This window comes from Plecotus auritus (genome assembly GCF_963455305.1).
Source record: "Plecotus auritus genome assembly, chromosome: 7".
NCBI classification, from domain to species: Eukaryota; Metazoa; Chordata; class Mammalia; order Chiroptera; family Vespertilionidae; genus Plecotus; species Plecotus auritus.
In genome coordinates this window covers 23527114-23550280 of record NC_137774.1, presented here as the reverse complement: position 1 = coordinate 23550280, position 23167 = coordinate 23527114, and the positions used below count along the sequence as shown (strand labels likewise).

The 23167-nt window shown below is 38.9% G+C and overlaps 1 protein-coding gene across 2 annotated transcripts in view; it reads left to right on the top strand.

Moving 5' to 3' along the window:
• The window catches only part of PPM1D (protein phosphatase, Mg2+/Mn2+ dependent 1D), a 34927-nt gene extending 14230 nt beyond the window's left edge, over window positions 1-20697 (top strand). The window contains exons 3-7 of one of the 2 annotated variants that reach the window (XR_013961076.1): window positions 5416-5540; window positions 13143-13333; window positions 15579-15824; window positions 17335-19147; window positions 19551-19897. Coding sequence is in view for 1 of the 2 variants with exons in the window: in XM_080677793.1 (XP_080533919.1) it covers window positions 5416-5540; window positions 13143-13333; window positions 15579-15824; window positions 17335-17889 (1117 nt within the window). In the remaining variant the exon portion in view is untranslated. Of the gene's footprint in view, window positions 1-5415; window positions 5541-13142; window positions 13334-15578; window positions 15825-17334 lie in introns of both variants that reach the window. The other variant, XM_080677793.1, reaches the window with a different exon arrangement.
• The last annotated feature ends 2470 nt before the right edge of the window (window positions 20698-23167 follow it).

Genomic DNA, 23167 nt, shown 5'->3' with positions numbered 1-23167 from the left:
ACAGCCTGTTTGGTTGTCCGTTTGGTTGCCATGGTTGCTTAGGCTTTTATATATATAGACTAGAAGCCCGATGCACGAAGATTCGTGCGAGAATGGGCCTTCCTTTCCCTGGCTGCTGGCACCGCTTTCGCTCTGGCTGGAGCCACCTTTCCACCTTCTTATGCTGCTCAGAGGCCCTGCCCCCGGCTGCTTGGCAGCTGTGTATGCAAATTAACCTCCATCTTTGTTGGATTAATTTGCATACACACTCCTGATTGGCTGTGGGCGTCGCGAAGGTACGGTCAGTTAGCATGTTTGTCTATTATTAGGTAAGATGGTAATAACAATGAATGTGATATAGCTATTTAATGTTTATAGATAAACTAGAGGCCCAGTGCATGAAATTTGTGCACTAGTAGGGTCCCTAGTGGCTGCCGGCTGCTCTACATCCTCCCTTCCCCCAGCCAGCCCTGCCTCTTGGTTGAATTCCCGGACGAACTCTGGGTCGAGGGGACAATTTGCATACTATGCTTTTATTATATAGGATTTTAAAAAATCAATTATATTATGAAAAATTTTAAGCATAATTAAAGGTAGAGAGAGTATTCTAATGAATTCTCATATATATGAGGTATTTTTAATAATAGAATGCCTATTGGTCATAGAATAAGCAGCATACTAGTATAAAATGTTATAGTGTAATCTCAACTATGCTGAGAAATAGGAATAGGATAGAAATATACCAATGTTAAAAATTTTCTGAATGATGATTTATGTATATATGCACACACATACTTTTTTAGGTATCATAAAATGATATGGTATAGAAGATCTCTTAACTACTACTGTCCCATAGGCCACTCAATTCTCCTCCAACTCTAAGAAACTAATATTACCGTTTATTGTTCAATAGAGAGATATTCATACACAATCAAATATGAAATTGTACCATGTATGGAAGTACTATCATTTATTTAGTCTATTGAAGAATATTTCTAATTTTTTTGTTATTACAAACACTATTGTAAAATGAAAAATCCTCACATGAATCTTTTTGTACAGTGCAAGTATTATTTGAAGGATCATTTCCTAGAAGTAGTATTGCTGGGCCACAGAGGAGTATGAGGGGCGTGCAGGAGCCAGCCGATTGATGTTCTGTTCTCACTTCAGTGTTTCTCTCTCTCTCCCTCTCCCTTCCTTTCGCTCTAAAAATCAATTAAAAAATAAAGCCCGGCCAGCATGGCTCAGGGGTTGAGCATCGACCTATGAACCAAGAGGTCATGGTTTGATTCCCAATCAGGGCACATGCCCAAGTTGCGGGCTCAATCCCCAGTGTGGGGTGTGCAGGAAGCAGACAATCAGTAATTCTCTCTTATCATTGATGTTTCTATCTCTCCCTCTCCCTTCCTCTCTGAAATCAATAAAATATATTTAAAAATATCCTATATAATAAAAGGCTAATATGCAAATTGACCAAGTGGTGGAACGACCAGTTGCTATGACGCACATTAACTACCAGGGGGCAGACACTCAATACAGGAGCTGTTCCCTGGTGGTAAGTGTGCTCCCACAGGGGGAGTGCCACTCAGCCAGAAGCCAGGCTCATGGCTGGTGAGTGCAGCAGCGGTGGCGGAAGCCTCTCTTGCCTCTGCAGCAGGGCTGAGGACCCCTCGGGGGATGTCCAACTGCCAGCTTAGGCCCGCTCCCTGCTTGGCGTACATCCCCCGAGGGGTCCCCGGACTGTGAGAGGGTGCAGGCTGGGCTGAGGGACCTCCCTCCCCCAGTGCATGAATGTCATGCACTGGGCCTCTAGTATATATATAAAAGATTGATTCCTGACACATGAAACTTGAGGATGAGAGGCTATAGAATGGCTCCTGGATTTCTGTAAGGGTCATTGCTGAAAACAACATGATATAAGCTGCTTGCTCTCATACTGTTTCCTGTTCTGTATCCCACAAAATTAAATGAGCCTGGTTTCATGCTATAATATATTTGATCCTTTGAGTGTGAAGGTCAGTCTGTATGACAGTTTGTATGATACTGCTGGTAGTCATGCAAAGTGGGCTTTGCAATTATAAATTGAATTCCTGTATATATTTGGGTCTTTTTCTGGACTTTATTTTTTTTTTTAAATAAACTTATATCTGTAAGAATTTTTTAAATATATATTTTATTAATTTTAGAGAGGAAGGGAGAAGGAGAAAGAGATAGAGATAGAAACATCAATGATGAGAGAGAATCATTGATCTGCTACCTCCTGCACGCCCCCTATTGGGGATCGAGCCTGCAACTGGGCATGTGCCCTTGACTGGAATTGAACCCAGGATCCTTCAGTCTGCAGGTCAATGCTCTATCCACTGAGCCAAACCAGCTATGGCTTTTTTTTTTAATACTATATGTTCATGTACTAGTACCATACTTTTTAAAAAAATATATATCTTTTTATTGATTTCAGAGAGGAAGGGAGAGGGAGAGAGAGGTAGAAACATCAATGATGAGAGAGAATCGTTGATCGGCTGCCTCCTGCACGCCCCCCACTGAGGATCGAGCCTGCGACCTGGGCATATGTCCTGACCGGGAATTAACTGTGACCTCCTGGTTCACAGGTGGACGCACGCTCAACCACTGAGCCTCGCTGGCTGGGCTTACTTTTTAAATTGAGGCTTTATTATAGTTTGTAACATGGGTAGGCCTAATCCCTTCTCATTAATTTTTAAAATATATATTCTTGACTGTTCTTTATCTTGCTATATGAATTTTTAAATTACGTTTTCTTTGATTGTCCTAAGTTTTTTTCAGAGTTTATGTTTTTTTGTCTTATCTCTTAAAATACCATCTGGATAGTTGGACAGATGCTCTTTGTTATTTGGGAGCAGGTGTCTTTTTGCATAAATTGAGCTGTTTTATTATAAGTCATTTCCTCCTTTCCTCTGTCTCACCCTAGGCAACTGGCCAGTGCTCTGTTTTTCCAGCCTTCTGTTGCTGTCAGTCAGCTCTCTGCCTATCAGGCTGTTCTTTTGTGTATGTCTTTGGATGGTACAGGGTAACGGTGAGGAGTGCAATAAAAGCAGCATTTCTTCTATCATTGCTTTGGTTTTTTTATTCCAAATTTAAAGCTTTTTTTTAATCAGTACCATTATTTTGTCTTTTGTTCCTCAGAAATATAGAGACCATAATATTTTTTAATATTAAGTATTAAGAGAGCTGCTAGTAGAGTTATATTGGAAGTAATTGGTAGCTACTGTAATTACTTAAATATTAAGTCTTATTTTTAGGGAGCAGGTTTAGGAAAGACCAATAAGGCTTAAGGTGTTAGGGAGACAGAATGTAGGTATCTCTTTTCCTGTAACTCTCATGTTTCATAGATTTTTCTGAATGATAGACTTAGTCTTTATTCTGATTTGCTTTTTAAATTTTTTTATCTTTTTAAGGTTTTTTTTTTTCTGATTTGCTTTTGAGGATCAGCATTGAAGAAAGCATAAAATAATAAAATGACTGCCTATGATATTCTTTCTTACTCTTGTTAGGCCCTAGAACAATGTTGCTTTCAGAATTGTGAATTAACCTAAAAAGGGATAGTAAATTACCAACTCTTTTGAATTTCTCTTCAATATTAACATTAACATTGACATTGTTTTTTTAATCATTCTGTACTTGCTTCATTCCTTCCCTGTGTTGCCTGGTATAGTAGCCACTGGCCACATATGGCTGTTTAAATTCAAGTATAAATTAATTAAAATTAAATAGAATTAATTCAGTTTCACATTTGCAGAGCTCAATAGGTACACATTGTTTGTGACTACTGTATTTGGGCAGTGCGGGGTAAACATTTCCACAATTGCAGGAAGTTTCATGACACAGCTGCTTAAATCTCCTGGTTTGTCCTTACCAGATGAGCTTGTTTTCTACTTTAGAAAGAAGATTGAGGTTATTTCATGGCTGTTTTTTTGTTTGTTTGTTTTGTTTGTTTTTCTTTTTGGTCAGAGGAAGATTGTTCTTTTCTCATTTATAAGGTTTATGCCTTTATTTTACTTCTCTTAGGACTTTTTTTCCATTTATCTCTTCTTTCGCTAGTATTTTTATCCCTTTGAAGTTAGAACAGAGATATAATAACCATAGATATAACCAGATGGCTGCTGCTGAGGTGTACAGCAGTCATTTCATAGTGACATTCATTTGGAGGTGGTGACCATTATTTGTCCTGTCTTCAGTTTTCCATACCTAAAGCCAGTTTAATTTCATTGCTCATCAGGTTTAGGGGAATAAGAGTCATGCTACTCACAGCCAACATAGTAAACTAATAAGAGACTCATATGTCAGAATGTTATAGTTCTTATTAATGAGAAAAATAACTGACTAGAAGTCCACATATTATTGGCAGGCTGTAGATGAAATGAAATTCCAGATTATAATCAAAGGGTTTCTGGGCCCAAGAGTGGAGGCTTGATTAGATTATCTTAGTAAGTAATCTGTCTTTGACAGCCTTGGGAAGGAATCATTATGATTAGCATGTGTCTGTCAAATGGACCTAATATTGTTTCTTGTAAATACTCTTTGCCATTCCACATCCAAACTTTTCTAGCCTTCCAGACGAACATTTGTCTTCTATTTATTTTTTTAAAAATTCAGGCAGATTATGATTAAATTGATTTAAGGGTCAGCTTCCCATTTCAATAATACAGGCACAGGTAGAGAGACCATCTCTATTGGTTTATTTTCCCATCTCTATTGTTGTCAATAACTTTTTTTGTTCCAATACTTGACCATATTTTCATGTTTTAGGCAACCTAGAGTATCCTAACTCCTAGGGTTACTAATTACAGATTTCTGTTGTTCCTATGCAAAATTTCTAGGATGGTTTTTCTTATTCTGTAACTCTGAAATCTACATTTTTACAGATATGTTTCCAAAGTCTAATCTTACATTTCTGATTACAGAAATATGTAACTACATAGATATTTCTATTGAGGTATTTACTATTAATTGCTTAAATAAAAAATATTAAAAATTAATTTCTGAGTACCCTCAAATCCCTCAAAAACTATATAACCTTTTCTTTGTAATTTCTTTTATCACTATTTAATTCCTCTCATTTATATCCTCTTCTTCCTCCCATCCATTTTTTTTAGTTATCAAGTTATCTGCCCCCCCCCCCCCTCTTTTTAGGATAGCTACTCATTTTTCTTCCCATTACTACCAGTCCATTCTGTTTAGCCTGCTTTAGTAAACTTCAGATTCTCCTCTTCTTAACCTACCCTACTTTATTTATTCTCTCTGAACAGGAACCTTGGCTTATGCATCTTTGTATCTGAAACAGACATGTCATTATTTTGTGATAATATAATCTGATTTTATTTGTTATTTAACGTATAGAGCCACCTTAGTTGTTATGTTTTAATCATATAGAGTATTTATGTGAACTCTGTTTTTCAGTGTGATGAACAAGTCTGGGGTGAATCGTGTAGTTTGGAAACGACCTCGGCTTACTCATAATGGACCTGTTAGAAGGAGCACAGTTATTGACCAGATTCCTTTTCTGGCAGTAGCAAGAGCACTTGGTAAGTACAGCTTATATTTGGTGAAATTGTATTGGATTTTCTACAATATATGGTAGCAAAATGAAAAAGATTCTAAATCCTCATTTGGCACACAATGGGGGTAGAAATATGATGATATTATATTAAATGCTTTAACACCTAAGTGAGGGGAAGGTTAATGTATAGATTTCAATGCCATTTACTCTTTGATCATGCATCATATTCAGTGTTTTGCTAACTCCCTTCTATACTAGGGAAGTACATGTATGCCTATGCTTGATGTTACCCTTAAAATTTATTTCTAAATGTCCTTTCCTACTTAAAACCTTTATATTTTTCTTAAGGGTCTTCAAAGCTCTTTTTTAGGTAGAAAAATAAATTGGCCATGACAAAATAAAAATACTTGCTTTCTGGTCCACCTTGTATTGAAAGGAAAGTTAGAAGATTGTAGCTATAAAAGTCTTACCTTGAATGTGCTACTTAAATTTTATTCTAAAATTTTTTTAGTCTTAGAAAACACCCTTTTCCCTCGTCTCTCCCTCTTTTCTCTAACAGACACTTAAATACTGACTTGGTGCCAGGCATTGTGTTAGGTTTTGGTGAGATATTACAGATACACTGTCTGCCCTCATGGAGCAAGACTATGTACTTGGTGGAGAGACAGGCAATAAAGAAGTAACTTGTAAATGAAATAATTACAGATTAGAAAATACAATGAGAGAAAGAAACAGGGTCCTGTGATAAAGAAGAATTTAAAAGGGGAAAGCTATTTTAGATAGTGTGATGGAAATGTTCCTTTAGGAAGTGTTACTTTGGCTGAGATATAATGACTGAGAAGGAGCTGGGGGTTTTTGGTTGTTGTTGTTTTTCTCACCAGATCATGGTTTATTATAAAAGAATATAACTGAGGAACAGCCAGATGAAAGAGATGCATAGGGCAAGGTATGGGGAAAGGGCATGGAGCTTCCATGCCCTCTCCAGGCACCACTCTTACCAAATCTTCATGTGTTCACCAACCAGGAAGCTCCCTGAACCCCATCTTTTTTTCAAAAAGAAGCTATTCTTGTGAAGAATATTCAGGCATGGATCCTGAATTAGGAAAGAGCTTAGCATGTTCTAGAAATTATCAAAAGGTTGGAGTTAATAAGGCAGACATTGGCCACATCGTGACAGGTACCAGCATTCTAGTCTAAGTGTACTGGGAAGCATTGAAAAATGTTAAGCTAAGGCCATGGCCAGTGTGGCTCAATCCAGATGAAAGGAGGCCAAAGAAATGTTGTAAGTAAATGCTATTCCTGATTCTAGGCTGGATCCTGTAAAGGACACTATTAGGCCATCTGATAGTTTTTGGAATATGGATAGTAGACAGTAGATTAGGCAGGTATTATATTAGTGTAAATTTACGAAGCTGATAACTCTGCTGAGAGAGCGAGGTAGTAGCTACAGTGTATTTTTATGATCTAGTGTCATTAGGGATACATCATCACTTCCTCATTTTATTTGTTAGCACTGTGTCACTAAGTCTAGCCTGCCCTTGAGTGGAGGGAAATAGGTCTACCTCTTTAAAAAAGAGTATCAAAGAATTTGTGCACACATTTTAAAACCACAGTTACCCCTTCTTCATGATTGCTCATTCATTCACTAAATATTTATTAAATGCCTGCTAGCATTCTAGTCTAAGTGCACTGTTCTGGGGATCCCACAATGAACAAAACAGTAAAACATTTCTGGACCTGTGGAATTTAGAATTTATTATGTTTCTAGTAGGGGGAAACAGATGATACACTAAAATAAATAAAAAGAATGTATATTGACCCTAGTTGGTTTGGCTCATTGGATAGAGCATCAGCCTGATACTGAAGGGTCGCAGGTTTGTTTCTGATCAAGGGCACATACCTGGGTTGCAGGCTCAATCCCTGGCACAGACCTCTGGGCATGTGCAGGAGGCAACCATTCGCTGTGTCTCTGACATGGATGTGTTTCTTTCTCTCGGCTCTCCCACTCCCCTTCCACTCCCGTGAAAAATAAAACGAAATGTTGTGGGGGTGGGGGTGCAATTTTAAATGAGATGGTCAGAAGTCTAGAAAGATAACATTTGAGTAAAGAGATGAGGCATTAAGACCTGGGGGTGTCTCGGGCAAGATAATTTAGGCAGAAGGAACAATAAATGAAAATGACCTTATTACTTAGGTCTTTAAAATTTTTATATTGAAATTATTGGAGTGACTTAGGATTTTTTCCCCTTAACTGAGCAGTTTGAAAGGTGGAAGTTGCCATTAACTAATATAGCAAAGACTGGAACATCAGTTTTAAGGGATTCAGTGCTTTAGCAGATGTGATGTCCAGTTGGCTTCTGGTTATAGAATTGACTGTTGGTAAGGTTTAGGCTGGAGATATCAATTGGGAGCCAGAGCATAGAGATAATGATGTTCAAAGGCCTGTGATTTAATGAGGTCATCAAGAGATTGAGTGTAGCTAGAAACTACACTGGAAAGAGCCAGTGACTGAACCCTGAGATACTATCACTGTTAAGAGTTGGGGATATGAAAGGAGTAACAAGGCAAAACAAGCTGCAAGTAAAATAGAAGGAAATTCAGGAGAGCATGTCCTGAAAGCCAAGTAAGAAAGTGTTTCAAGAAGGTATTTTTTAAAAAATATATTTTATTGCTTTTTAACAGAGAGAAAGAGAGAGGGATAGAGAGTTAGAAACATCAATGAGAGAGAAACATCGATCAGCTGCCTCCTGCACACCCCCCACCGGGAATGTACCCGCAACCAAGGTACATGCCCTTGACCGGAATCGAATCTGGGACCCTTCAGTCCGCAGGCCGACGCTCTATCCACTGAGCCAAACCAGTTAGGGCAAGAAGGTATTTTTTAAAAATATGTTTTTATTGATTTTAGAGAGGAAGAGAGAGAGAAAGAAAGAAAGAAAGAAACATTGGTTGGCTGCCTCTTGCACGGCCCCCACCGGGGATCGAGCCTGCAACCCGGGCATATGCCCTGACTGGGAATCAAACTGGCGACCTCTTGGTACATGGTTTGATGTTCAACCACTTAAGCCACACTGGCGAGCTCAAGAAGGTATTTTGTTATATGTCAGTTTTACCTGTTATATGTCAGTATTTCAAATACTGTTGATAGTTCAGGTAAGGGGAGACTGAGAAGTGACCATTGGGTTTAGTAGCAATGTGGAGGTCCTTGGTGATTTTGACAAACTATCTTTTGGTAGGATAGTAAGATTCTAATCATTATTGGAGTTGGTTCAAGAAAGAGCAAGAGGAGGAAAATTTGATATAGCAAATTTAGACACTCTTCCTAGTTAGAACAGTGAAAACTTCACGTAGGAGGTACTAGTAAATGGTAATTGCTATAGTAATGTCCTACAACATCTATGTACTATGTAAAAAGCAAGCAACTGAAACGCCGGAATGACCTGAATGACCGGTCACTATGACGCCCACTGCAGCCAGCGAAACGGCACGATTGGGCGTTGGGGCCAGCCAGCCAACCTCCCATGGCACCTCCCCGCAGCTGGCCCTGCCCCTGACAGTACTCCCCACCCCAATAGGGGTGGGGCCGGCCAGCCAACCTCCTGCAGCCCCTCCCCCCGCCACCCTGCCCCTGATGGGCCCCCACCACCCCAATCGGCCCACAGCCCCTCCCCCCAGACGGACCGACCCTGATCACCTCCCTACCCCAATAGGGGGCAGGGCCGGGTGGGAGGAGGGGCTGTAGGACGTTGGCCACTGACCAATTGCCGGTGGCCCCTTCCCCCAGCCAACCTAGCCCTGATTGGGCCCCGATAGGGGCAGGCTGGCCAGCCAACCTCCTGCTGTCTCCTCCTCCCGACAGGCTTGGCCCTGATCTGCCCCAATTGGGGCCAGGCCGGCGGACCTCACCATGCATGAATCTGTGCACTGGGCCTCTAGTTTGAACATAACTTTGTAAATAAATTCATGGAAATGAATAAATCTTTATATAAAAAGACTTGTATAGGAGAGATGAAATTGTTTTAGTTATGAAAAAATGGCTTCTGATTTTTCTCTTGATTTTACTTTCTGTCACATTTTCTTCTAAAAAATAATAATGCCCTTTACATTTGAATACTTAAGCTAAAAATGATTTATTACATTACTTTTTCAGTCCTTATTCTGGCATTTGGGGAACATTTTTTAAGAAAGAAATTTTAGTTTTCTTTAACTTGTTGCATGATAATACTTATTGGTTTATGGTAAATTAAATGGTTTTAATTTAGCACCATTATTATGACTTATGGCTATTTTCTGTTTTTATTTGTGGAAGGAAACTTATAAAAATGGGTCCCATTTTAGCTCTGATGAGGAACATAATTGAATACAAATGAAGCAAAGGTGCCTTCTAGTGGCTGCCTTATGGAATTGCATATGAGTCTGGCAAATCATTTATTCTTTTTTTAAAAAATATATTTATATTGATTTCAGAGAGGAAGGGAGAGGGAGAGAGAGAGATAGAAACATCAATGATGAGAAAGAATCATCGATTGGCTGACTCCTGCACACCCTCTACTTGGGATTGAGCCCGCAACCTGGGCATGTGTCCTTGACTGGAATCAAACCCAGAACCTTTCATCCCAAACCGATGCTCTATCCACTAAGCCAAACCAATGAGGGCCATTTATTTAGTTAGTTCAGTGGTCGGCAAACTCATTAGTCAACAGAGCCAAATATCAACAGTACAACGATTGAAATTTCTTTTGAGAGCCAAATTTTTTAAACTTCTTCTAACGCCACTTCTTCAAAATAGACTCGCCCAGGCCGTGGTATTTTGTGGAAGAGCCACACTCAAGCGGCCAAAGAGCCGCATGTGGCTCGCGAGCCGCAGTTTGCCTACCACGGTGTTAGTTAGTTGTTGACACTATTATAGATTATTAAGGGCAGTATGTACCAAGCACATAGTCTTTGCCCTCATGGAAGCTCATAGTTTAGAGAAGGGTAGAGGCATTCATCAAATGATCACAAAAAGAACTTAAAATTATAACAAGTGCTTGTAAAAAAAAAAAAAGTGCTTGCATATGTGCTAAAGAAAATTTAAAACGGGTATTTTACATAACTGGAGATGTCAGAGGAATGATGTTTGAGCTGAGGCCTAAAGAATTATAGAAATTTAGAGTAGAAGAGCCCTGTTAGTGTTGCTTAGTGGTTGAGTGTCAACCTATGAATATGAACTAGGAGGTCACGGTTCGATTCCAGGTCAGGGTATATGCCCAGGTTGCTGGCTCGATCCCCAGTGGAGGGCTTGCAGTAGGCAGCCGTTCAGCGATTCTCTCTCATTATTGATGTTTCTATCTCTCCTTTCCTATCTGAAATCAATTACTAGTAAATATATATATATATATATATATATATATATATATATATTTTTTTTTTTTTTTTTTAAGAGGAAGAAAGTGTGTTCTAGGCATAGGAGCAGAATTTGTGAACAGCTCTGTGATATGGGAATTATGGTGAATATAAAAGGGACTCTAATGAAGGCCAGGGTAGCTGGAACAGAGATATGGAAATAAGAGGCATGGATAAAATGAGAAAATAATGCATTTTTATAGTCTGGATATCTTAAGAACAAGAGTAAACTATTGCAGAGTTGGAGTGGGAAATATATAACTAGATTTTTGTATTTTTAAAATTATAGCAAAATACATATAATAAAATTTACTGTCTTAACAATTTTGAATGTGCAGTTTAGTGGTATTAATAAGTACATTTAGCCGAAACCGGTTTGGCTCAGTGGATAGAGCGTCGGCTTGCGGACTGAGGGGTCCCGGGTTCGATTCCGGTCAAGGGCATGTACCTTGGTTGCGGGCACATCCCCGGTGGGAGGTGTGCGGGAGGCAGCTGATCGCTGTTTCTCTTTCATCGATGTTTCTAGCTCTCTATCCCTCTCCCTTCCTCTCTGTAAAATATCAATAAAATATATTTAAAAAAAAAAAGAAAAAAAAAAAAAAATAAGTACATTTACATTGCTGTGCAGCCATCACCCCATCCATTTTAAATTTGTGTTTTAAAGAGATGGTTTTGGTTGAAGTTTTGAGAATGGATTAGGTGAGGCACAGTTGCTGGAAAGCTCTCCATGGAAAGCTATTCACAGAGCGGGTGGGGTGCTGAAATTCACTAGGGGTACAGACAACTGGGTGTTCTGCACACTGGCTGGCTGCCATGTGTCACAGGAGTAAGCAGAGAACATACTGAAATCAGAAGGCCTTTCTCCTCTGGTGTTCCCCCAGTGTCCCTACTGAGGACGAAAGGGAAATGACCATTGAGCAAGCAACCAACAATATCTGCCACAGTGCCCAAGGCCCCTCCTTTAAGTATGTATGGGAATGACATTCTGATCCTATTTTAGTTCAAGGCTCAATTCTGATCCTTATTCATTTGATCTCACATGGATGTTTCTCTCTCTTCCTCTCCCTTCCTCTTTCTAAAAATCAATTTTAAAAAATCTTAAAAATTTTGGGGGGCCCTATCCGGTTTGGCTCAGTGGATAGAGCGTCGGCCTGTGGACTCAGGGATCCCAGGTTCGATTCTGGTCAAGGGCATGTACCTTGGTTGCGGGCACATCCCAAGTGGGGGGTGTGCAGGAGGCAGCTGATCGGTGTTTCTAACTCTCTCTCTCTCTCCTTCTCCCTTCCTCTCTGTAAAAAAATCAATAAAATATATTTAAAAAAAATTTTGGGGGGGGATTCTGGTTTGAATTACATTTACTTTATAAGTTATTTTAGGAAGAATTAACATCTTTATAATATCAAGTCTTCCTGTCTATGAATATAGTTTATTTCCCCATTTCTAAAAGGAATCTAATTGTAGAGTCTTGTGCATAAAAGACTATCACACCTTTTGTTAAATTTATTTCTACTTTACATTTGGTTCACTGTTGTAAATGGAATTGTTTAAAATTTTCTATTTCTTGCTATTGTGTAGAAATACACAATTGACTTTTTAAAAAATCCTCACCCAAGGATATTTTTTCCATTGATCTTTAGAGAGAGAGTGGAAGGGAGGGGGAAAGAAGGGAGAGACATCGACTGGTTGCCTCCTACACACACCCCGATGGGGCTTGGGATTAAACCTGCAACCGAGATTAAACATGCCTGGACCAGGAATCGAATCTGTGACCCTTTGGTCCATGGGCCGACACTCTAACCACTGAGAAAACTGGCCAGGGCTACAGTTGACTTTTATATATAGGGTTTGTATTTAACAACTTTGCTAAATGTATCCTGCTAATTTATCTAATTTCTTTTTTGTTTCCCATGTAGAAATAAAATTATTTATAAATAATGATAGTTTTATTTTCTCCTTCCTGATTTATATATCTGATTTATTTTTATCATCTTACTCTGCTGGAAAGGATCTCCGGTATAATATTGGAATAGAAGTGGTGGTAGAAGGCATATTTTTATCAGGTTAAGAGAGTTACCTTAAATCTCTATTTTTGCTAGGAAGCTTTTTTAAAGTATCATGAATGGATTTTGAATGTTATCACTTTTCTGTGCCTATTGAAATGAACATGTAGATTTTCTCCTTTAATCTGTTGTTGTGATACTACTATTTTGGAAATAATATTTCTTGCTTCTTCTGCTCTCAGGTGATTTGTGGAGCTATGATTTCTTCAGTGGTGAATTTGTAGTGTCACCTGAACCAGACACAAGTGTTCACACTCTTGATCCCCAGAAGCACAAGTATATTATCTTGGGGAGTGATGGACTTTGGAATATGATTCCACCTCAAGATGCCATCTCAATGTGCCAGGACCAAGAGGAGAAAAAATACATGATGGTGAGAAGTGACTCAGGAATTTGATATTATTGTGTATACATTGTTCTGGTGCTTTTTGTTTACCTTAAGTAGATATTTGCATTGGCCTGGCTTTAGAAGTAAGCAAAACATAGCTTTTGCAGCTCATTAGTGGGACAAGGCATGAAATATATAAAACTAGGTAACAAAAGACATAACCACTGACTTTATTATGAATAGCCCTCGACGTAATGACTTTTGAAACCTCACCAATTCTTTTTTTAATCGAGATATATTTTACACCCTAACATTTATTTACCCTTTTAAAGTATATAATTTAGTGATTGTTAGTACATTCTCGGTTGTGTAACCATCACCACTATTTAATCCCAGAACATTTTCATCAGCACTTCCCCCTAACAAACCCTCTCTCCCTCCCCGCTCCTCTCACTGAAGTCAATTAAAAAATATTTAAAAAATAAAATAACAAAGGACACAATATTAGGGGAGCTCAAATAATCAGCTGAAACAGTGAGCTGAGGGAAAAATTTAAGTAAGTAGTAGAATTGGCTTATACAGATTTTGTTTTCATGGAGCTTTGCTTGGGAGGGAAATATAGAGGCACACTGAAAAAGTGAAAGGTAAAGGAGTTCTCAGTGAGCTACTGTTTGGGCAATGATGAAACATGTACTGGGGAATGTGTTAGATTCATGAATGAGAAATTAATGCTGCCTTTCGTCATTTGTGAGGTGCATGTTTTTTCATATGAGAAATTGAGAAACAAAGGCAGTATTTAAAAAATCATTACAAAATGATACTTATTTTGGGGATGCAAGATAATAAGATTTTATTTATTTATTTTTTAAATACATTTGTATTGATTTCAGAGAGGAAGAGAGAGAGAGAGATAGAAACATAAATAATGAGAGAGAATCATTGATCAGCTGCCTCCTACACGCACCCTCCTGGGGATCAAGCCTGAAACCGGGGTATGTGCCCCAACTGGGAATCTAACTGTGACCTCCTGATTCATAGGTTAATATTCAACCACTGAGCAACACTGGCCAGGCTAATTAAGGTTTTAGACAAAGCAGCTGAGAAGAGTTATTTGCAGTTTGCCATCATTAATGTGTTGAAATACTGTAATATGCTTAAGATCAGACAACACCAAGTAAAGACGTTTCCCTGTTTTTTTTTTCAAGGAAAGGTTAAAAAAACACAACCCAGTTATTTATCCAGTTTGAATATATACACATTAGGGATACAGATGACAACCAAATGTCTTATAGTATATTATAGATAATATATATAGTATATTATAGATAATATATATTTTTATATGTAATGCTTAAAGTACTAGATAGTACATCATATAGTATACATTATAGTACATTATAATTAATATGTACTTAGAGTATGTTCATATATTTTATTAGGTTACATAAAATAACATTAAAATATTTTTCCATTTGTAGTTCATGATATATTTCTTTTTCAACCAATTCCACTCATTTTCATAATTCAGTTATTTCTAGGGGTACTTTGTAAGACATGTAGTCCTATTTTCTGGAGCACATCATTTTCATTTCTGTTCGCTGAAAGTTTTCTTCCAAACTACATTTATTTGCATAATATGAGGTCATTTAAGTTTTTTTTTACTCTTTCTGTTGATTTGTATTTGATCTCTATACCATAACAACTTACTGTGTTGCTTTTTTTCTCCTATGAATGACACTGACCATTTAAAAATATATGTTTAAGGGTCATTTGTATTTCCTTGTCTCTGAAATTTGTTCATATCCTTTGACAATTTTTATTTTGGGTCATTCTCTTTGATTTTCAGAAGCTCTTATTTTAGGAGGAAATTGGCCCTTTGCAATGAGGTGTTTTTTTTTGTTGTTGTTGCCATACTTGATTATAACAATTTGTGAATTGTTTATAATAACTTGATGTTTACTTTGCTTTTTAGATAACTTCTATATAACTTTGTCTTAACTATATGTAACATTTCTTTAATAACTGTAACTAGTGTTACAGTGAAGATACATTTCTTGCTACCAAAAAGATAAAAATACAGGTGAAATCTAACTACAGAATAAGCTTTATTTTATTATTTTTTGAAAATTTAGAATAGTATGATTTTGACATAGTTTTAGATCTATGGATAATGTTTGAAATTTTGAAAGTTTAATTTAGGTCATATTGAACATCAAATTTTTAATTTGATACATGTGTAGTGGTGACTAAATTTGAGTGGTTGACTTCTGTCTCCTTCTTTTAAATATAGGGTGGTGAGCATGGACAATCTTGTGCCAAAATGCTTGTGAATCGAGCACTAGGCCGCTGGAGGCAGCGGATGCTTCGAGCAGATAATACCAGTGCCATAGTAATCTGCATCTCTCCAGGAGTGGGTAGTCAGGGAAATTTCACCAATGATGATGAGCTCTATCTGAACCTAACTGATAGCCCTTCCTATAATAGTCAAGAAACCAGCCTGCGGACTTCTTCCCCAAGTTCCACACCACCAGTCAAGGTATATAGTTCTGTAGTATTTAAGTTGTTTTAATAGGTAGAGTTTCTTTGGTTAGTGTTACTTGAAAACAGTTTTCAGAATTCTTGTATAATAAGACTTTGGGTTTGAACTAGTCTCAAGAACCTGATGAATCTTTGTCATGTAACTTATTGTCAGTGAGCCATCTTGGCACCATCCGCAGGCCGATGCTCGCTCTACTGAGCCAAAGTGGCTAGGGCAAGAATATATTATATTAATAATTTATTTGAGAAGAGAGGAAGCGATTGAGGAAAATGTTACATATTTGGGGGGGGGGGGGAGATAGTATTTATGCTTAAATTCTGTTCTTGAGAAACTATAAGACAAATGATTCCATAAATCCTCACCCAAGGATATTTTTCCAGTGACTTTTTAGAGAGAGTGGAAGAGATTGGAGAGACACAGAGAGAGAAACATCGATGTGAGAGACACATCGATTGGTTGCCTTCTGCCTGTGCCCAGACCAGGGCCAGGGATCGAGCTTTAACTGAGGTACATGCCCTTGTCTGGAATCGAACCTGGGACTCCAGTCCACAGGCCGACACTCTTATCCACTGAGCCAAACAGGCTACGGCAGTGGTCGGCAAACTGCGGCTTGTGAGCCACATGTGGCTTTTTGGCCCCTTGAGTGTGGCTCTTCCACAAAATACCACGGCCTGGGCGAGTCTATTTTGAAGAAGTGGTGTTAGAAGAAGTTTAATTTTAAAAAATTTGGCTCTCAAAAGAAATTTCTATCGTTCTACTGTTGATATTTGGCTCTGTTGACTAATGAGTTTGCTGACCACTGGGCTAGGGCAAGACAATGATTTTATATGTTATTATTATAGTGGAAGATTGGGTTTGATAGGAAGAATGTTCTTATCTGTCTGGAGATGGGAGGATAGTCTGAGTGTATATATATCTAGAGCTGTACAGCTAAAGGAGTGGTACATTATCTGAATCACCTGTGAAGCTTCTAAAAAACTATATATGAGAGTTTCTAAATGATCTTCACTTATTTTTTGGAGAGTAGCCCCAGCCATGCTCAGTAGGGTGCAAAGGAACAATGTGAGTTTCCTTATGGCATATTTGCTTTTTTTTAATTTTATTTTTTTAATATATTTTATTGATTTCTTACAGAGAGGAAGGGAGAGGGATAGAGAGTTAGAAACATCGATGAGAGAGAAACATCTATCAGCCGCCTCCTGCACACCCCCTACTGGGGATGTGTCCGCAACCAAGGTACATGCCCTTGACCGGAATCGAACCTGGGACCCCTGTGTCCACAGGCCAACGCTCTATCCACTGAGCCACACCGGTTTCGGCATGGCATAGTTGCTTTAATGTTGCACTTTACATTTTCCACTCGACTAAATATTCAGAAATTAGACTATAGAAAGTAGGAAAAAGACAAATTTGTCATTTATTGTAATGAAACCTTTCATCTTCCCAAGGGTCCGGCTGAGTTCTAGGATAAGTGATTTCTTATTTGGTTTACTTTCTTGTTTTTCAGTCAATGGAGGAGGACTCTTGGTCAAGGCTGAACTCTAAGGACCATATACCTGCCCTTGTTCGTAGTAATGCCTTCTCTGAGAATTACTTAGAAGTCCCAACTGAGGTAGCTCGAGGGAATGTCCAGGCTGCAGTCTTATCCTCAAAAGATGCAGAGCCACTTGAAGAAAATTGCACTAAAGCCCTGACATTAAGGATACATGATTCTTTGAATAATAGCCTGTCAGTTGGCCTGGTGCCTACCAATTCAACAAACACCATCATGGACCAAAAAAATTTAAAGATGTCAACTTCAGGTCAAATGAAAGCCCAAGAAGTTGAAAGAACCCCTCCAGCAAACTTTAAAAGGACATTAGAAGAATCCAATTCTGGCCCTCTTATGAAGAAGCATAAACGAAATGGTTTAAGTCGAAGTAGTGCTCAGCCTGCAAGCCTCACCACAACCTCACAGCGAAAGAACTCTGTTAAACTTACCATGCGACGCAGACTTAGGGGCCAGAAGAAAATTGGAAATCCTTTACTTCACCAGCACCGAAAAACTGTTTGTGTTTGCTGAACTGTATCTGAAAAATGTCTTTTTTCCGAATTTAGGATATAAGGCTTTTGAAGATGGTGCCGAAGTTGAACTTTTTTTTAAAAAGGACAAAATAAAAATGGTATACAGTTTGACTTTTTGGAATTCAACAGTTTAATCCTGGCCTTGTACTTGCTTGTATTATAAATGTGAATTTTATAGATGTTAGGGTATACGTTGCTGTAAAATGTGTGTAAATTTGTATCCTTCACACAAACTCAGTCTCTTACTCTGATATACAGTAAATATAACAACAGGGCTAAAGGTTTTAAACTTTTAAAAATGCTTATTAAGTCACTTGTGATGAAACTATACAACTTTTTAAAGTAAATTATTAAGCAAACTGGAAAGTGACGTATTTTCATAGTGATCTGTGTTCCACTTAATGTTTCTTAGAGACAACTATTGTCTTTTAAAAATTATTTTTTATTTCTAATTTCATAATTCAGAATTAAATTTTTCATAGAAGCAGAAGTAGCTGGCTTTTAGTCTTCTTGTGCTAATTAAAATACTATGCACTATCTTTTATTTCAGTAGCATTTTTCTAAAAAAAATAATCATCAGATATATTCACTAAACCTTTGGAATAGAAGGTTTGTTTCCCTAAAAAAAATACCCCTCTCAGTTATCCCAGACATTCAGTGGCATTATTAGGTCTTAAAGTAGTTACCCTCTTCTAGTGTTTGCATAAAATATGTGTGAAGTTTCTCTTGCTATTTCAATAATGGATGGTGCTGCTAATTCCCAACATTTCTTAAATTATTTTATATATCATATAGTTTCATTGATTATATGGAAATATGTTTGTTCAGCTAATAAATCAGTAAATTGTGATATTGCTGGATTTTTATTGTTGGTTTTAATGATATATATTAACTTTCTGTTGTGCCATATCGTGCTTTTAGAGTAACTTAAAATAAATGCATTGTTCATTGAAACAGGCTAAATATCTTAACAGTAAGAATATGGTTAAGTCAGTTATGGCTTATAACATTTGATGACATTGCAATTAAAAGTGAATAAAACTGTACTTTGGTAATGTAGAAAAAACTAAAAGGAACTAAAACTAAAATACTATGTCATTTTAGTGTGAATTGTTCTAAAATGAGGAATTTTTAAAATTTATTAATTTAGGACAACATCTCTCATTGAAAGATTGAAGAGTTGATTACATATATAAAACCCTAATATGGAAATAGACCTAACAGTGAAACAACTGAAAAACCGATCGCTATGACGTGTGCTGACCACCAGGGGGCGCATGCAGAACATGGCGGGCATCGGCAGCAGGTGGCAGAGCACGAAACATGGTGAGCATCAGCCACGGCGGGATGGTGGAGCAGGTGAGCAGGAGCACCAGACCAAGGTGGGGCACCTATCACTGTCATCAGGGTGAGCCTCTGGTGGTTACTGAAAATTCTTTGCTCCCGTGCACCACCGTCCTGCTGAGTGCTCGCACATACTGCTGGCACCGGCCCTGCTCGCACCTGCTGCCAGCCCCAATTGCCCCTCAGAGCCTCTCCACCTCCCCCTGCTCTTGAGGGGCAGTCAGGGCAGCAGCCGCCACTCGCACCTGCTGACTGCACTGGCCCCACTCGCACCCACTGCTGGCGCTGGTCCCAATCACTCTGCACCGGCAGCAGGTGCGAGCGGGGCGGGCGCCATCAGTGCGTGGGAGCTGCGGCAGTGGGAGGGGCCTGACGGGGGCGCGGAGGATGGGCCGAGACCTGTCCCTGTGCCCACTGCAGCCTTGTGGCCCACAGTTCCTTTCAAGGTGCATGAATTCGTGCACTGGGCTCCTAGTATACCTATAATATGCTAGGCACTGCACAATTGGAAGCATACTAGTTTCCATAAGAATAATTGAGAACCAGTGGTCTGGGTAAAATGTTAATTGTGGCTAGTTTTAAAAAGGTATTTTGGGCCCTGGCCAGATAGCTTGCTGGTTAGAGCATCATCCCGATATGCCAAGGTTCTGGGTTCAATCCCTAAAAAAAAAAAAAAAAAAGGATTTTTGGATAATAGTTTGTTTTTCAGATCTTTCAAGAGAGAGACATAGCAACTTAGAAACATTTTTTTTTAAACATATTTTATTGATTTTTTACAGAGAGGAAGGGAGAGGGATAGAGAGCTAGAAACATCGATGAGAGTGAAACATCGATCAGCTGCCTCCTGCACACTCCCTACTGGGGATGTGCCCGCAACCAAGGTACATGCCCTTGACCGGAATCGAACCTGGGACCCTTGAGTCTGCAGGCCGACGCTCTATCCACTGAGCCAAACCAGTTAGGGCACTTAGAAACGTTTTTAAGTCAATTTATTTTGAAGGGTTTTTCCATAAATTAGATCTGTAATACCACGTTAGCTGGTCCATGTAGAAATTCAACAAATCTGAATGTATAGTAAAAGCAAGGAAAATCAGTTTAGCTACTTTTCACCTTTTTTGCCAGTGGTTTTAAAGAGAATAATCTAATCCTGTCTATATGAAATTAAAATTTCCATTTGACTAAAGTAATGGATAAAGTAATCTTTAATGCAAAAATGCCACAGCATTAATTCTTTCATAGATCACATTTTTAGTGCAATAGAGTAATTACATACCATACCAGTAGTTATCTAATACTGGAAACATTTTTGGCTTGACACACATAAATGCAAATGCTAAAATTAGCTCTTTTCTGTATGTGTTCCTTGGGATATGTTCAGACCTATTCTTTAAGGAGTTGAAGATGTTATGTAATCACAAATGTTTTAATGTTTCTATTTTTATTAAATTTTACTTGCCTATGTAACAAATCTGCATGATGGAAAATTCATGATGTATAAAATGGTACATAATGAAAAAACCCCACCTCAGTCCCCAAGGCCACCAGTATTTCCCCCCTTTTTTGTGTATTCTCTCTGATAATCTATGCATACACTGCACTATGTGTTTATCGCTTAATCTTATCTTCTGAAGATTGTGTCCATAGCAGTACATTACAGAGCCTCATGCACAAAATTCGTGCCCTCTCGCAGTCTGGGAGCCCTTGGGGGATGGGATGTCCAACTGACGGCTTAGGCCCACTCTCTTAAGCCGGCAGTCGGACATCCTTAGTGCTGCCGCAGAGGTGGGAGAGGCTCCTGCCACCATTGCTGTGCTCACCAGCTGTGAACCCGGCTTCTGGCTGAGCAGCCCTCCCCCTGTGGGAGTGCACTGACCACTGGGGCGCAGCTCTTGCATTGAGTGTCTGCCCCCTGATGGTCATTGTGCGTCATAGCAACCAGTCGTTCTGCCATTCGGTTGATTTGCATATTAGCCTTTTATTATATAGGATTCTGCCTAGTCTGGATATTTTACTTTGCCACTACTTAACTATGTCCACTAAAAGGAAAACACTATTTCTTCCTTTATTCACAGAATACTCTGACACAAGATGTATGGGTTTTCCTACACCAAGCAATTCTCTAATTTCTGCAGACACCAACTGGATGTCCTACAATTCAATTCAGTTCTGTATCTACCTGGAGTTATCAGAACCCACAAATTAAGAGCTCAGTCTCACAAGACTGCACCCACTTCAGATACCAATTACAAATCATATACTTTTGATCAAGTGGCTATAAATCAGGGTTTCTACAACCCCATCCACAGGTTTGATAATCTGTTGGTAGGAGGCCTCAGTTCCTTGCCATATGTGCCCCTTCATAGGGTTTCCCACAATAATGTCCATTAACTTTCTTTTTCAATATTTTGTAGAACAGGTTCTTGACCTATTTCATGCCTTAAAGATTAAAATATAATAGTTATGAAAAAAATGTGTTAGTTCTGTATTGCTGCATAAAAATACCTCAAAATTTAGTAGCTTAAAACAATAAACAGCCCTTGCCAGTTTAGCTCAGTGGAAAGAGTGTCAACCTGCGGACTGAAGACTCTCTGGTTCGATTCCAATCAAAGGCACATGCCTGGGTTGCAGGCTTGACCACCAGTAGGGGGCATGCAGGAGGCAGCCAATAAGTGATTCTCATCACTGATGTTTCTATCTCTCTCTACCTTCCTCTCTGAAATCAATTAAAATATGTTTTTAAAAAAGAACAAAGTAGAGCCCTGCCGGTGTGGCTGGGTGGTTGAGAGTTGACCCGTGAACCAGGAGGTCACAGTTCAATTCCTGATAAGGGCACATGCCCAGGTTTTGGGCTCAATCCCTAGTAGGGGGCATGCAGGAGGCAACTTATTGATGATTCTCATCTTTGATGTTTTTTTTTTTTTTTTTTTTTTGTGGTGAAATGATTTTTTTTTTATTAAGGTATTATATTTGATGTTTCTTTATCTCCCTCTCCCTTCCACTCTCTGCAATCAATAAAAACATTTTTTAAAAAAATGGCCCTAACCGGTTTGGCTCAGTGGATAGAGCATCAGCCTGCGGACTCAAGGGTCCCGGGTTCGATTCCAGTCAAGGGCATGTACCTTGGTTGCGGGCACATCCCCAGTGGGGAGTGTGCAGGAGGCAGCTGATTGATGTTCCTCTCTCATCGATGTTTCTAACTCTCTCTCCCTCTCCCTTCCTCTCTGTAAAAAATCAATAAAATATATTTAAAAAAAGAAAAAGAAAAAAAATGAATAAGACAGAAACCACAATGTCTTTTGTAACTTAACCTCAGAAGTACCATGTTAATTCAGCTGCATTTTATTAGTCACACAGATAAATGCAGGAGGCAACCACATGCCATGAATACTAAAAGGTGGGTGTCATTATTGGCCATCTTGGAGGTAGTCCATCACAATCTAGAAAGAATATAGGAGACCTTCAAGATCATCTTCCAACTGACTAATAAACATGAAACAGCAAAATTTCAAAACTCAAATTGAAAATATGGAGATTTAAAATGGTGACAGAGTAAGTGGATGCTGCATGGACATGTTCCCAGGAACAAAGTGGAATTACAACTAAAATACAGAAAAACTGCCTGAATAATCAACAGAAGACTCGCTGGAGAGAACCCTGATACCCTAGGACCAAAAGTGGAGACCGAATAGAGACTGATAGGAGGGGAGGAGGCATGAAAGGGCTGGCCAGGTGCCCACAGACAGCAACTGAAGTTCCAGAGATAGACCTCAGCGGTGGGAGTTGCCACTGAGAACTCTGGGGTCTAATTCCCAACAGAGAGCACCAGAACTGAGAAGGGTACCCACATAACATCTGGCTGTGAGAAGCAGCGGGGTTGCTGTCTGCCAGGGAGTGATGGCTGGAAATTCAGACACCCTCTTAAAGGGCCCTGT